We start from the raw sequence: 15,532 nt of genomic DNA on the forward strand, positions 1-15,532 counted from the left end.
CCACCCATCCACCTTGCTGCTGCTAGAGGGGTCACCCATAGAGGGGCACGTGGAGGGACTGGAGCATGTCTTTTACACAGCCGTGCTGTCAAGAAGCTGTCCATTCCTGTATTTGTAAAGAAGGCCTTAGGTAACATAATAGACTGTGAAACAACATGTATCCCTGTGAAGCGTCAGGAAGCCCAGAGAGGAGGCCATCTTGTGCAGCTGCAGGAGGCCTGTAGAGGAGGCCATCTTGTGTGGCTGCAGGAGGACCGGAGAGGAGGCCATCTTGTGGCTACAACACACAAGGGAAGGGATAGGGAGGAGTGACATAGCATTGTAGCACCAGTTTACATGCTCTGGGTTTGGGGGATGTGAGTTGTGTACCCTCACTACAAGAGGAGATTCTGTGTGGAAATAGATACACAGCCAGGCTTTAGTAATGTCTGCAGGTTGCCCTTGAACACAATGAAGTTACGCACAGCAGGAAGGCACGTAGGAGCCGTCTTCCCACCTGTGTGGAAAGGCCAAGCCCTGCTGGTGGGAGCAGAGCACTGCCATATTTGCAGCGGGCGAGAGCACACCACTGAGGCACGGAGGCCCTTGGCCTTCAGGAAATCTCCAAGCCTGGGCAAGGTTTGGAAAAGAGATGACAGTTTTGGTTTGTATTTACAAAGAAATGTCACCATCTGATATTTGCCTCATCTGTTGCTCGCTCCACTTTTTAATAGCATCCTCCAAATGTCTGACGCAAAGCTAGAGGTTGGTTTACTTTTTTATAATTCTGCTATATGATTGACTGCCTGAGTTGGTCAGTGCAGAATGCAGGAAACCAGGCAAGATTGGACACAGTGGAGGAGATTCCTTCCTCACACCAAGCTAAAGTACACATTAGGTTATCAGGAAGCATATTTCCAGTAACTTTTTGCTGACCATTTGGGAACAAATGGCTACTGTGGTGGGTGGTTTCAGCAGTTTCTCCTACCTGAGCCAAAGGAATTGGGGAAGGATACTTGGGCAAATTTTGCCCTAGCAGTCTAAGAGATTTTAGGCTGGTTGCAGCTGGTCAACTGCTAGGATATTTTGAGCTGAACACTGGAATGAAAAAGGAGGGCTAAGTATAGAAGAGAAACTGGGAAATAAGGAATAGAAGGTTTAAAAGGAGCCGCACATAGATAACGAGTGGCCGTTTTCACAGTTGTGCAGTTTCTGACCTGCCATACTCCCAGTGTTTTAGATTTACTAGTACCCTAGTAAATTGCCTATTTCATTCTTGTGTATCTTTGGATTTTAATTTTTGATTAATGCTTAGAGGAACCCAAAATCTCATAAAGAAATTTAATTGCCTTAGTTTAACGTGAGAATTTGTCTCTATTTCCTGGGCCAGGAGTTAAAAGACACTCATAATAATATTTTTTTTCCAAACTTTGTTTTGCAGCTCCAATTTTTTTTTCTGTTTTAGTAGTTGATGGAGAGGAGGAGCTTAATGGGTCCATTCCATAATTTTGTGATCTTTGCATTTGCCCTAATTTTCAATTTGATCTGGCAGATTTAGTCTTCTTACTCTAATCTCTTTGGTTCAATTAACAAAGTCTTAAAAGAAGTCTCTTTTGACCATGGGAAGCTTGACAGAATCTGCTCCACAGAGCCAGGCTAACCTGCTGAACACTAGCAGGATTTCTTACCGGTAGGTGTAAAGTGAGTTACATGGTGGATGTATGTGGTAGAGCTAACCTGCTGTTTTGCCTTCTGTCCATGGCAAAACCAGTGTGCTGGGTCCCTTTCTTTCACTCAAGTGCACTCCTGCATTTTAAGGAAAAGACTGACTGAAGTAATTGATTCTTCAGGTTTGACAGTGACTGCTGTGAAAGACTTTGGGGAGTGGAACTTGGAAGCTGGAGCACTGGTGCTTGCAGATGGAGGCCTATGTTGCATTGATGAGTTCAATAGTATCAAAGAACATGACAGAACCAGTATCCATGAAGCAATGGAGCAACAAACCATCAGTGTTGCAAAGGCAGGGTAAGTTGCATGTTAACATACGTGATAAAACAACGTAAGATGTTTCTCTTGTACTTACAAGTTGGAGGGAGGTTTGTCCTGCTGATTAAATATATGTTTTCTTTGTTGTACTTATTAGTTTTGTTCTCAGCAGTATTCTTAAACTAGACGAGTCAACATTTCAAAGGACAGTACACTGGACCAGAGGTTGCAAGCAATCAGAATAAATACATACCCTGTTCATTGTTGGGTTTTCAATCTACCACTGTAGGCTAGGGCACTTTCCTAAGAAGACTTAGTGTTCTTTTTCTTGTTCTTTGCTGTGAGTGGTCATAATAATCATATGTGAAATTAGGAACTTTGTCATTTTTTTATTGGAACTCAGAAAGTAGGACTTTGTTTCTCCAAAATCCATTAATACTGCACAGTAACAAAAAGAGACTAAGAGATTCCCAGGCTGCTGAATTTTATATGTTGGACATGGCATAGGTATAAACTCCTGCTTAATTTCAGTTCCTTGCTTCCTTTCTTAAAGTAGTGTGTTTAAATCTGCTATTCCCCCCCACTGCCACTTTGATCTTTGAACTCATATCTCATTCTGTCAGTCATGTGCAGCTCTTGTCCAGGCCCAAATAATTTCCTGGCTGGTATTGCTGAAGTCTCTGCTGCTCAAAAGGCATCACCCTTTCCACATTCCTCCTTGTTCCCTTCAACTCAGCTCTTGCTCCAATCACATCTTCTTGACTCCTCTAACTGATCACGTCCTTTCTTTATTCTGAGCATCTCAACTGAAGCTCTCTTTACCCTCTTTGGCAGACAGCAGACAAGTAATGTAGCTCTCACCTGGCTGATTACTAGCCTTTTCCACTAATGCAGCTGGGGACAAATATTTGGAATCAACATGGTTCTACCTACTTAGTAAGATAGTGATGTATTTTAGCCCGGTTCCTTGTTGCAGTTGGTTGGGTTTTGTAGACTCCAAAACACAGTTTGCTAACTTAGACGTATAGCCTGAGTTGCTCTCTTCTAAGAACTACATGTAATGAGGATTTTTTGAGTAGTACCTTAGCACAGGTAGGTTAAGCACTTAGTTAATTTAAGGTCTTATTTTGGTGCATGGGAGATAGGTTTGGGATTTTTTCCCCATTGGGTATAAGCTAATAGATGATTTGTGGTCTTTCAGTTACAGAAGAACTTTGGACGTGAGGTGGCGGTTACTCAGGAGCTGACTAGAAATAGCTCAGTGACAAACCAAAGTTAGAATACTTCTGCTGCTGCCTTAACTGAAAAGATTACATTTGGACTACTAGAATAAAAATAATCTCTCCCCACATCTAAAAACACATGCCAGGATAGCATGGTTAAGAGAGGAAAATGGCTATTTCCTTGGAGAAACAGTTGATATGGCTGCCATCATTGTTTGGTTGGGTTCATATTCATAACATGTTTACACATAGGAATAAAACGTGTTCATATTACATATTATTCATATTATTAACATTATTATTAAAATGTGAATTAAGCTATAATATTACTTTCCATTGTAAAAAAAAGTGTTTCTATACTGTATAAATCAGCAAAGTAATATTTATTTCTGAAAAGTTACATTGTTTTTCACCATTTAAGGACTTAGCTGTATATAGAGGTTACTCATGGCAATATTGCTTAGTTACTTTTGCTGTCCTGATCACTGTCTTTCTGTCTAGCTGCTATTCTCTGAGAAATGCTGTGTATATAATATTTATTAATGCAATAATTGTGTATATTGTTTAGCTCTTATGGTCTTTCAGGGTAAGATGTGCTCTTTATAACATAAAACTATGATAATTTTTAGCACTTTGGAATCATTTCCCCTACCCAATTTCATTCAACCATAACGTTCACCATACTTTCCTCTAGCTTGGTGTGCAAGCTTAATACAAGGACAACTATCCTGGCAGCAACAAACCCAAAAGGCCATTATGACCCTAATGAGTCTGTCTCTGTCAACATAGCTCTTGGCAGTCCCCTGTTGAGCAGATTTGACCTGGTCTTAGTATTGTTAGATACAAAGAACGAGGAATGGGACCGCATAATTTCATCTTTCATCTTGCAAAATAAAGGTAAGAGTAGTCTTTTTAAGTTATAAGGTGGTTTTTTGTTGTTGTTTTGGGTTGGTTTTTGGTGTTTTCTTTCATTTCCCCACCATTCAGTTTAATTTTGTATTCTTGAGTCTTTCATATTAATCATTGTTTGCATTTTTGCTACAGTAGTTTCCTGCAGTATGGTTGTTTTTCAAGTAAGAATAAGATAGAGAGTGCTAATTAATTAATAGGTGTGAGCTGAGAATGCTATAATTTTAATCTATGATGATTTAGAAGAGATTTTGGCACAGACTGCTCAGCAAGTGGATAGTTTCCATCTTGCGCCTTTACATTGCTTGATATGCAGATCCTACATACCATGCAATTGTACATGTTGTTAATGGGGAACTTAATTCAGACAGAACAAATCTGCGCTGCATGTGCTGCAGGGGTCAAAGAATGAACAATACTGTTGCCTACGTGGAGCTCTGCACTCTGGAATTAAGGAAGGCAGTGTGATTTGATTTTAACCAACCTCTTCTCCATCCACTTCAGGAACATGGCTTTGATCCCCATTAGGGAAGAAGTGGTTAGAGAAAACGTCTTCAGCTAGCATCCTTCCCACAATGTTTCTCTGCAAAAAATGTTCAGAATATATCAGGTACCTTTTGGCTCCTACAAAGTAGGTAAAACGGCCAGAGGAGGTATATACATTCATGGAGCATTTTACATTTTAAGGAATACTAGAGCACTTAGTAGTAACTGTACCATCTGGTGGGCAGTAAGTCTGACAGCAGTTGTGTTGAAATTACTGGAAGCTTTACTGTGGATTTTGATAGGGGAGGGATTGAATAGTATGTAAAATTCCACACTGGAATTTGACGAAATCCTTGAGGACTAGTGTACAGACAACCCAGTATGCCCCAAAAATACAGTAATATGTCTTTTATAGTCACCTATCTATTTAACAGGAATTCTTGGGAAAAAGCTTGATGTCTGTTGTTACAGAATTACTGACTAGGCAGTTGTTACGCAGGTTGCCCAAGCAAATCAGAAAAACTCTGGAGCATGGAAAAGATGAAAACCTACTTCTGCCTTATAAAAAGAATACAGCCAAAATTGTCTGATGAGAGCAACCTGATCCTTGTACGCTACTATCAAATGCAGCGTCAGAGTGACTGCAGAAATGCTGCCCGAACTACCATTCGCTTATTAGAGAGTTTGATACGCCTCGCAGAAGGTAAGGCCATGGCAATTTTATTTTTAGGTTAACAATTAACCTTTATCAAATGAATAGATCAGGAGTATAATTATAGCCAGTAAGCAGAGTGGCAGCTTTTCCGTAGAGGTAGGGATAGGTGATTCTTGTATCATTTTGTCTTCCTAATCCAAAGGGACTGGGGGTTGGAGATTTTGAATGTGGGAAAGGGTGTTACATTTAGATTACCAAAATCAGTTTTAATTTTGCTGTTCTCACACGCATAAACTAAAACCACTGGAAGAAATCACATTCAAGAGAAAAATCTCAGAAGTGATGTATCTTTATGAAAACAATCTCAGGATTTACTTGACTTCATTTGAGTCCTGGTTTGCCATCCTACTCAGCCTGATGAAAGGTGTCAAGTATTTGCTTCTATCCTAAAATTATATAACATCAAAACCAACATGTTTTTGTTTCTTTAAGTATCAATAATTAAGTCTGTATTTTGCAATACAACTTCAACATTTCCAACTCCTGAGTTCGAATCGTATTTCATTTATAAGAACAAAACCAAAGGAAGCAGTAGGTCTCTGTCTTAGCATGATTCTGTTTTATAAAATGGCATATCAAATATTTTCAGGATGAATTTAAAAGAATGTACTATATTTTTGTATAACAATCATAAATAGTCTTTATGCTTGTCTATGCTGGTCAGCATTGCGGTGCTTCCTGCATCAGATGTTTATATTTTGATCTCCATTTTGGGGATTATTTAAGTGAAAGACATTCCTAACTTTTAGGGATCCACATGTTGTTTTCACGTTCAGTGTTTCTTCCATTCTAATGCATTCATACAATTGGGGCTCTTAGCAGTATTTCTTTCTTTCAAAGTATTATATAGATGGTATTAATTAACTTGCATTTCTCTTGCTGAGTAAGAACGGTGTTTGTTTCCATGGCCAATTAGGAGGAGAGCTTCACGTGGTAAATTATTTGCATTCTATCCGTTTACAAAAAGCAGTTTTGTTTTGCTGAATTAATAAAGGGAAGGAAGAAAAAATAAAGCTGTTGTAGAGAAAAGCATTTGAAATAATACTAAATTTGTGACGCAGATCTGTTGGAGGAAATCAAATCTTTTCTGACCTGTGATGAAAATTAGACTTAATTTTTTACTTTATGGTGATGACACATACTTATATAGATAGGGATGTTTCATATCACACTCTTTGTTGTGATAGCCAGCACTTCACATTTTTTAACTCTAGCATTTTGAGCATCTTTATTTGAACTGTCACTGTAACTGTAATCTGGAAGTCACAGTATGTTCTTTACTAGTAAAACTAAGCCTTCCAATTCCTGTTGAAATTAACACCGAAAGGATTGTATTCATGTCTAAGTTACGCCTATACATGAGTGTTTGAAGAGCTGAAGAAATTTGAAGAAATTCTGTCTCTTCTAGTACAAAAAATTGCTTTTTGACTTTGGTAATGCTTGTTTTCAATGTCCATTTATTTTGATAGCTCATGCCCGGTTGATGTTTAGGGATACTGTGACTTTGGAAGATGCTGTAACTGTGGTATCGGTGATGGAATCTTCTATGCAGGTAAGGTTTCTTGCAGATCTTGACATTGGTGCAATACCACATTTAAGGGATTCGGTTTATCATGTAGATATATGCCAGCTCCCTTCATCTCTTTCGAGAGGATTTCATGGACTCATGGAAAGTAGGTCATTAGAGACTGTGACAAGTCATTTTTAGTCCATCTTGATTATTAAAATCCTTAAACAGAGATACTGAGAAGTCTGGATTGGTGATAAAGGCTTGGTACCTTTTTCTTCGTAGACTCTGCAATGTAAGTGAAGTTTTGGCATACTATTGACTTTTGGTAACCTATATTTTAAAGACCTTTTGAGTCAGAAATTGTGTCTATATTACCGTGTTTAATAGCCTCTGATGGGTTTTTCTTCCACTATGTTATCTTATCATTCATTAACTAGGTATGAGAGAATGAAATTTTTTTGGAGCAAGTTTCAAACAGTTCCCAAGAGCTACCTTGTATTTTGCCATTAGATGCCATTTAAAATATGTTGGTGGTGATACTAAAACTCAGAACTTTTAGAAGACTAATTTTACTCTGAGAAACCTTAAAAGTCCAAAACTTCGGTTGCACTGAAAATTGTGCATTCCATTTATCACGTGGATTTGTGTAATGTTTCTATGTAAAAAGGCATTTAAAAATGTGGAAGGCCAGATTTTAGTTTACTGTAACGTTATCAGGATGTTGAATGTAAAGAAAAATCAACACATTTAGAATTAATAAAAGGAATGTGAATCTGATAGAGGCTTTTTAAATGGAAATGTGGAAAATAACATAGACACTGTTACTTCAGATGGTAGAATATTTTTAAGAGATAAATCTTCATGCCTTGGGGTAGCAAAAAAAAAATACCATAAGCAGATTATCCAAAGTTTTATGCATGGGGGTTTTTAGTATGTCTGAAATATTTGGTTTTATCTCTGCCAGAGATGGTGTACTCCACTGCACAGATGACTGGTCTGATTCAAAATGACATTTCCTGTGTTTCTGTATAGGTTGATATGAATATATTAAAATTAAAACAATTTAATATAGCACCCGTTAACTCAATGGACCTTAAAGACCTTTGCAGGAATAGATATGCTTCTTTTTTTGAGATAAAGCTCTTCAGGATAGATGCACAAAGTCACATATGGCAGGTAGGCACTTGTGATCTCCCTTGGTTTTTCAATGAGGGTTGAGAGACTAATTGCAGTTTGTGCCATGGATAATCTACTGCATAGTGTAGCAAATGGAATTTGTCTCAAAAATACTACAGGGCCTGACCTTATTAAGTAGCAAAAGATTATTTCACTGTCTGCTGCAATCCATCTTGCACTGTTTTGAAGAGCTCAGCTTTTCAATGACAGCACCACATCTAATTTAAAATAAGAAGCTGTACTAATGTATCCAGTTGAAACAGCAGAAGATATCACGTAAGTGTTCATTAACTGTAATTAAACCTGTAATTAACTAGATGGGAATTTGATGGGGCAGTGGTTTCAAAGCAATATGGTTTTGGATATAAGAAGTCTGAAATACTCAAATTTTTTTCATAACAGAATAAAAAGTGTAATGCATGTATATAATAATAATGAATGTGTATTGTCATCTGTGTGTTTCTCTACCTCATCAGCACAAATAAATGTAAAAAAATTGTTTTAACTGTGGGTCGCTTTTTCATATTTATACAGCCTTGCCCTCGAGGGCTGCAGTTTTGCATAACAGGCATCTATCTAATAAGGGTCAGTGAGACATTTGCTTGAAATATGACTGCAGAAGACTACCTGGGAGTAGTTGGTATGCTCATCATATTTTCTCCACTCTTCACTTCTTATGAGCAAGTAGGCAGATGTGTTCATTTTTGCTAGGAATCTGCAAATTTGAGATCTGCTATTTAAGGCCAAATTTTACTTTCCTCCTGGAAACTATATACGAATCATTGAAACAGTTTCTTTTTGAAGGAAGTGATTTATTTGTTTTATTTAAAAAATAGAAATAACATGCAAAAGTTTGTTCTCAGAAATCGATTCCTTCTCTAGAAGAAAAAAAAATTATGTATATTTACATCCTGTGTTTCCTACCTAATTGTCAGTCTATAGATTGAGGTTGTAAATTGGGAAGTATCAGTGTCATTCTTGAATTACTGGCTGCCACCTCTCAGCTCAGCAAACTCTGTCTTCAACACTGTCTTTGCAACTTCTACAAAAAGTCCTATTCTTGCCATTATAAAATCAAAGTTCATAGTTCTCAGGTCAGTGTTCAGATATTTCTTGTGAGACCTCTTGGGAAGGAGGACTATCACATTTTCATCTCCAACCTAGTTCATTGCGGGGGAAGTTGGTGGTTTAGTCCTCTAATTCACCCTTATTTTTCTCTTTCCTATTTTGTCAGGAGGATATTCTAATCCCCCCTGGCTTGATCTTTTCTTTGCCTCATTTCCTCTTCATTAACACTGTCTCTCTCTTTCTCTTGGTCATGTTTTCATCCTTGTTTTATTCCCTTTCCAATCCCTGTCCTTTTACTCCCTTTTTACATTTTGTCTTCCCATCCTTAGGCCCTTTTACACCCTTTCTTTCTGCTGACTTTCCCTGTAATACTTTCTTTTTTCTCTCTGTGTTCTAGATCCTCTGCCCTCAGTTCCACAGCATGTGGATTTGTCATATGCCTACCTTCCTCTACTCAAAATCATATCTCAGAGTCTCAGGGGGGCAGATATCTCAGAGACATAAGCACCAGCACGGGAATGAAACATCATAGATACCTTAAATTCAGTCCCATCTCACTTAGAAGAACATGCAGAAGAACATTTGAAAGAAGCTCATTGTGATGGCCAAGTAAAGCACTGAAAAGTCAGTGAGGACAAGACGTCATTGTACCCCTTGGGTATATATCTCAAGTTATATAATCATGTATTCTTTTTTTTTTTTTTCCATTGGATCCTTAGGTCACAGGTTGACAGGACTCAAGACAAAAGCAACTATCCTTTGTCAGTGTGTTGCTCAATGTTTTGTTTATTACCTGCTGTTCTAAAGTTAGAATTCTAAATATCTTCATGTGTTTTTCTGTGGAATTCATCTCCAGTATATTTGTGTATTTCAGAAATATCAATTCCCTTATCTTCACATGGTCCTTGTGAAGTGATGGAATGGTGCTACTCCTGTTCTGTAATCTGGAGCTGAATTATGCACGATCCAGAATAAATTGTCCACTGGAGCATACCCCATGAGAGATGGTTGGCCGACCATTTCAGAGTAGTAGCACTTTGACTGCGCACATTTCCCGTTGACTGCAATTTTCTTCTGTGCACACACCACATCAGGATCCCACTTACAGATTTAGTGCCTTTCAAAACCTTTGCTTAACTGTCTCATTATGAATCACAGGAGCTGGACTTAGCATCAGGGATAGGATCTAGTTCTCTGTGGCTGCTTTTAATTGTCCTAACCAAGACACTGGACTTTCCTATCTACAATCCCTGCCTCATTAACTATGAACCTTCCAGTCCTTGAAACAAATACAGCAGAGAGGTTCTGTGGCAGTGTTTTCCATGACTACAGACTAATGCTCCTATGTGGAACAGATCTACCATGTTGTTGAAATGATATGTGAAAAAAACCCCAAGTGATAACTTCAATGGGATGCATTAATGTTTTTTTTTTTTTTTTTGAAAAAGCAATTAACTACAGAGCTATTCTAGATTATTTGTTGTGGAAGAAATCACTTTGCACTCATGCTGTGTTCCAAATAAAAACTACTTCATTTTCACAAGGTACAGCAAAACTGTCCCAGATTAAAATCACTTGCTTTCTGGAATTATTCCTGAATAGTTAGGTACTTTTAAAGAGCAGCTACTCAGGGATACTTTTGCCAGTCAATTTACCCTGTGTTGACAAGACTTAATACCCAGGTCCTTCTATTTAAATAATTAAGCAAAGCTAATGAAAACTTTTAGCAGTTAGAACTTCTTCAGTTATAAAAGTTACTCACATGGGCAGATTTTTTACAAGGTATTTGGAAAACTTCTTTAATGCTAATTTCCATTTTTAGTCATGATGTCCTCAAGCCTTAGGTGGACTTTCCATTTTTTTGGATAAATAAAAATAAACCAGTATGAGTAAACTGCAGGCTTGATCATATAATTGCTTTATGTGTATGAACAACTTTGCCTGTGTGAGCAGACCTAATAGGATTATTTGTGTGAATACAGTTACTCAGTAAATATTTGCTACCTTAAGCTTTAAAATAAGGAACAATTTTGTATAAAATTGTCTCTGATGTTTAAATTTGGTGCTGAATAATAAAGATAGCTTGCTTTTTTTTTTTTTAATCTCTTTGGTGACATAGGGGGGTGCACTTCTCGGAGGCATCAATGCCTTACACACCTCGTTTCCAGAAAATCCAATGGCACAGTACCGAACACAGTGTGAACTCATATTGGAGCGATTGGAGCTGCAAGATCTTCTGCACAAAGAGCTACAAAGACTTGACAGGTTATAATATGCAAAGTAACAAAATAATTCAATAGTGAAAAAAAAATGTTTAACAATAATATGTGGAGAGGGTCTAAAAATAGAATCTGGCATTGGGAAGGGACTTGTTCTTTAGAGGACATGGATAAGCAGGGAGATTGTTTTAAAGTAGCACTCTGAGATCATCACAAGATCATTTCTCCCCCTGGGTTATGGAATTTACAAAGAATTTAAGAACATTTTAATCAGCTCTCAACTCATATCTCAATTCTATGTTCAGATAAGTTTCAGCGAAGCTTCTTAGGGTCAAAATGCCAGATTCTGTAGCTGAGCAAGTAATTTTATTTCACCTTTTATTACTTACTTGATAAAATACAGCAGATTTTGCTTCATATTTTTTAAGCCTTCTTTTGTGTTGGTCTTGTCAGGAACATTCCCTTTCTGTTAAGGGAAAATATAAGCCTGAATCAAAGTTCTGTACTTTTGGGTGATTTTTCTTTTTACACACTGGAATTTTCACTGTCTCTTCTCTAGTTTTCAGCTCACTGCAATAATCTTTGGAAATTCTATTTGCTGTTATTAATAGAAAACTTTTAATGTACTGAGGCTGAGAGGAAAACACTAGGATTGGAAGGAAATAAAATACAAAAAAAATAACATTTGTTTCCTGGAATGAGATTAGGCTCTAAAGAAACCCTTACTTTCTTCTTGTTAAAGGAAGATTAAAGATTAATGTTATCGAAGCTAATGGAATAAGAACAGCTGGGAAGATACACTTTTTCCTTTAAATATTTTTCAGACTTACTTTGTAACTCGTAGTAAGGACATCTTAAATAACCACAGAGGCAATAAAAGCAGATGAAAGTAGGAGATCTCCAACAGACAGACAAAAGCTAGTTTTAAAACAGAGGTGTTCATAAGGGATGATAGAAATGTAGGATGGGTTGGGAGATCAAATATAAAGACAGGATCAGGTCTGTGTTTGACCTTCCTGGCAGGGGCTTGTGTTATCTGCTTGGAAGGCCTTGTAATGAAGAGGATTTTCCATTGCCATCGCTTAGTCTTTTCCATTATTGCTCATCCTAATGCTCATAAAGGTTTTCCCAATATCCTACTGAATGCCCTATGCTGCAAATTAAGCTGATTTCTTCTTCCCCATCTTAAGCAGCTTAGAGAACACTGAACAAATGTCCTCTTTAAAACAACCTATTCTGTATTAAAAGACTTGTCCCATGCATCCTCCCTAAACTATATTTCAATAAAACAAGCATGTATCTTTCAGCCCTTCTTGATGAGTCAGATAATTTCTGCTACTTTCCATGAAAATTTTAAGAATAAGCATATTAGTTCTGTTTGGTTTCCCAAGGAAATGAAGTTTTATGCAATAAAGAAACAAACAAAAAAAAGAAAAATAAATTACTATTGCTTAATTCTTTTTCATTCCATAGATTACAAAAGGAAAATTCATGCCAGCTGCAGCTTGAAGGCACAAGTTTCAGTACTACTACAAGATGCTTGGACAGGGATACATTTGAGCAATCAAAGCGAATGCATCAGTTAGAGCCTTCAAATCAACAAGAGAATAACTCCAGGCCACAGCCGCCTTTGCCCGAAGGCAGCTGTGAAGGGGATATACAACTAGAACCCTCATGCAACTCAGTACATGGTAATAACAAAAACACAAAACACTTGATTAAACATAGTAACAGAGGTCATGATGGCAGCCTGGCATGGTTTGACAGCCTGGAAGAGAGTAATACTGATGCTGAAGAAACTTTTCAGAAAAAGTCTCCAGTGCCCAAGTTGTCTCCAAATGACTTGGCTTCAAAAACCCCATGTAAAACATCCTGTTCTGAAGAAAGAACTGCTTCAATACCAAGGAAGGGAAATGGAATAGAGTCACTAGCAACTGTGAATCTACATGCTCCTTTGGAACAGGACAAAGTTTCCAAGATAAGCAGGAAAAGGACTGAAGAACACAACTGTTCTTCTTCAGAAGCAAATATTCAAGACCCAGCATCACCAAGTGCTAGTGTGCAGGATTCAGTTATTACACAGCGTGTTTCTAAACGCTGGCAGAGACTGCACACGGAAAAATCACATGGATTCTTTACAAGTACACAGGACCCCAAGGCAAAGGCCCTTCCTTCAGTATTACCTGCATCCGGCCTAACAGATCTTTCAAGCGATGCAGATTCTGTGCTAGGGGAGGAAAAGAACAGCATATCTGTAGCAGCAAAAAATGCAACAATTTCCATGAGAAAAAGAAGTAAAGGTCAAGTAGTGAAGAAAACAAAGGTAGTAAGTTCCCATGAGCCAGAAATCCTTGACAGTGAAAGTCCTCCAGCAGCTAAACTAGCTAAATTTTCTTTCAGACCAAGGACAAAACTTGATCATTCTTCAGAGGAGAAAAATGAAGAATTTTCTCTTTTTCAGAGTGAAACTATTTTTAAGCCTGAAGAGCAGCTCCAGGGAGAGCAACTGCCAGAAGAATGCTGCCCCCCTGAGAAATGCAAGATGACATTGACTCGCTTAGGAAAAAATAGTTTGAAAAAACAATCAATTGATAATAAAGGAGGAGAAGAGCAACAAAGTCAGGCCTTAGGCAAAGAGATCGGAGGAAGTGTAACACTACGCTCTGATGTCAGTTTTGATGCTGTGCCATCTCCACCCACTGAAAAGAAAAGGGAGGGAGAGGAGAAGCTTGGTGGCCCAAGCACAGGGAAGGTGCGCCTCAGCACATTAGCCAAACTGTCGACATTCTCTTTTGCATCACGTCCCGAGTCAAAATTGGAAACCTTACCTACCGTTAAGATTGACACTAAAAAGGAAAGCCATAGCCCATTGTTGAAGGTGCATGTGAGCAATCCTAGCAGAAGGAAGAGTTTTGTGCTGGGAAATGCTAGTGAAGCCAGTGTGGTTACACAGAAATCTCTCTTCTCCATAGCAGAGCTAGATGATGCTACATTAGATTTTGATTGGGATGAAGAGGTTAGGAAAAATGCAAACACGTAAGGTGTGTATCCTCCAAATTACTTAACGTGCAGTTCTTCTGAATCTCCATCCTTCTATCAATTGTATCCATAGTTCGCAAAGCATTTAAAAGCAATCATCCTGGACCTCTGTTGATACCAATGAACATACTTTCTTCAAGGGCTGTATACTCTGCATAAAATAAGGACTGCTTATACTGCAGGTCTGATGTGGCTTTTTTCTAAACTCTTCCCAAGACTGCTTGATCAGTTGACTGGTTTGATTGACCTGATGTAACCTGAAGACTTGTACAGTCATGTTCATCTATCCAAAGTATAGTGAATCTTGCAGAAGAGCAGGCTTAATTGACTGTTACCCTTTATTTCATGCAATGGTTAGAACTGTATGTGATTCAGATTGTCTTTTCAAATGAGTATGCCACTTTAGAAAAATTATGATGCTAAAGCTATGCCATTATATTTCGTTCATCTATATATGCTATTTGTCTCAGCGTAGTTAGCAATATTGTGATTTATCATCATGCTATGGTAAGTATTTCTGTATTATCAGTATCATGACAATTTTGCTGCATTTCTGGTTACCATGCTCCTTGTCACATTGCTGATGTTGAAGACAAAGATCGAGAGCTTTTTGGTTTTGTTTTTTTAATTTCAATTTTAAATACACTGGTTCAGGTATCTCTGTCTGTATTCTGGGTCATTTTATCCAAACCCAACTCTATAATAAACACACAGTTCTCAAATTTCAGGTGATTGAATGGAAGTCCTCCGTAACCAGGGTAACTTTAATGCAGGCATTAAGCCCTGGCATATAAGATACACTTCAAATCTAGCAGCATGGTGAAGAGCTACCCTAGTGTAGCTTTGTTCTGACTCAGATAATGTTTATTTGACTATTTTAATTGTGATTAGAGTTTTACTGCATCTGATATGCATTTCATCTTCTGTAGCATGCTGCATCCTATGTCATTCATTTGTCTAATGGGAAATTAATCTACTAATGCACTACATGTTTACAGAGAAATTTCTTTCAGTGACTTGCCTGCCATGTTTCTTCTGTATTTTAATTCTCCACAGAATATTCTTGTTATTACCTGCAAGGTAAACAAGGAATGGAGTGGTTGCTTACAGCACAGTAAATCCTTTGAGAGGCTTGCTAGCACAAAGAAGATCTGATTCTCTCTTGATTTGCTTAAATTTAGAAGTAGTTCCCTTGGAACCAAGTGAGTCAAAATACTGCAAA

The 15,532-nt window shown here is 37.8% G+C and overlaps 1 protein-coding gene across 1 annotated transcript in view; it reads left to right on the forward strand.

Moving 5' to 3' along the window:
• MCM9 (minichromosome maintenance 9 homologous recombination repair factor) overlaps positions 1–14,311 on the forward strand; it is a gene marked incomplete at both ends in the record, with an annotated part of 47,067 nt that extends 32,756 nt beyond the window's left edge. The window contains 6 exon segments of the mRNA XM_082481904.1: positions 1,830–2,004; positions 3,883–4,085; positions 5,083–5,286; positions 6,768–6,850; positions 11,172–11,317; positions 12,745–14,311. Coding sequence (XP_082338030.1) covers positions 1,830–2,004; positions 3,883–4,085; positions 5,083–5,286; positions 6,768–6,850; positions 11,172–11,317; positions 12,745–14,311 — 2,378 coding nt within the window.
• Positions 14,312–15,532: the final 1,221 nt, after the last annotated feature.

The sequence above is a fragment of the Vanellus vanellus genome (assembly GCF_965231255.1).
Source record: "Vanellus vanellus genome assembly, chromosome: 3".
In the NCBI taxonomy this organism is placed as follows: domain Eukaryota; kingdom Metazoa; phylum Chordata; class Aves; order Charadriiformes; family Charadriidae; genus Vanellus; species Vanellus vanellus.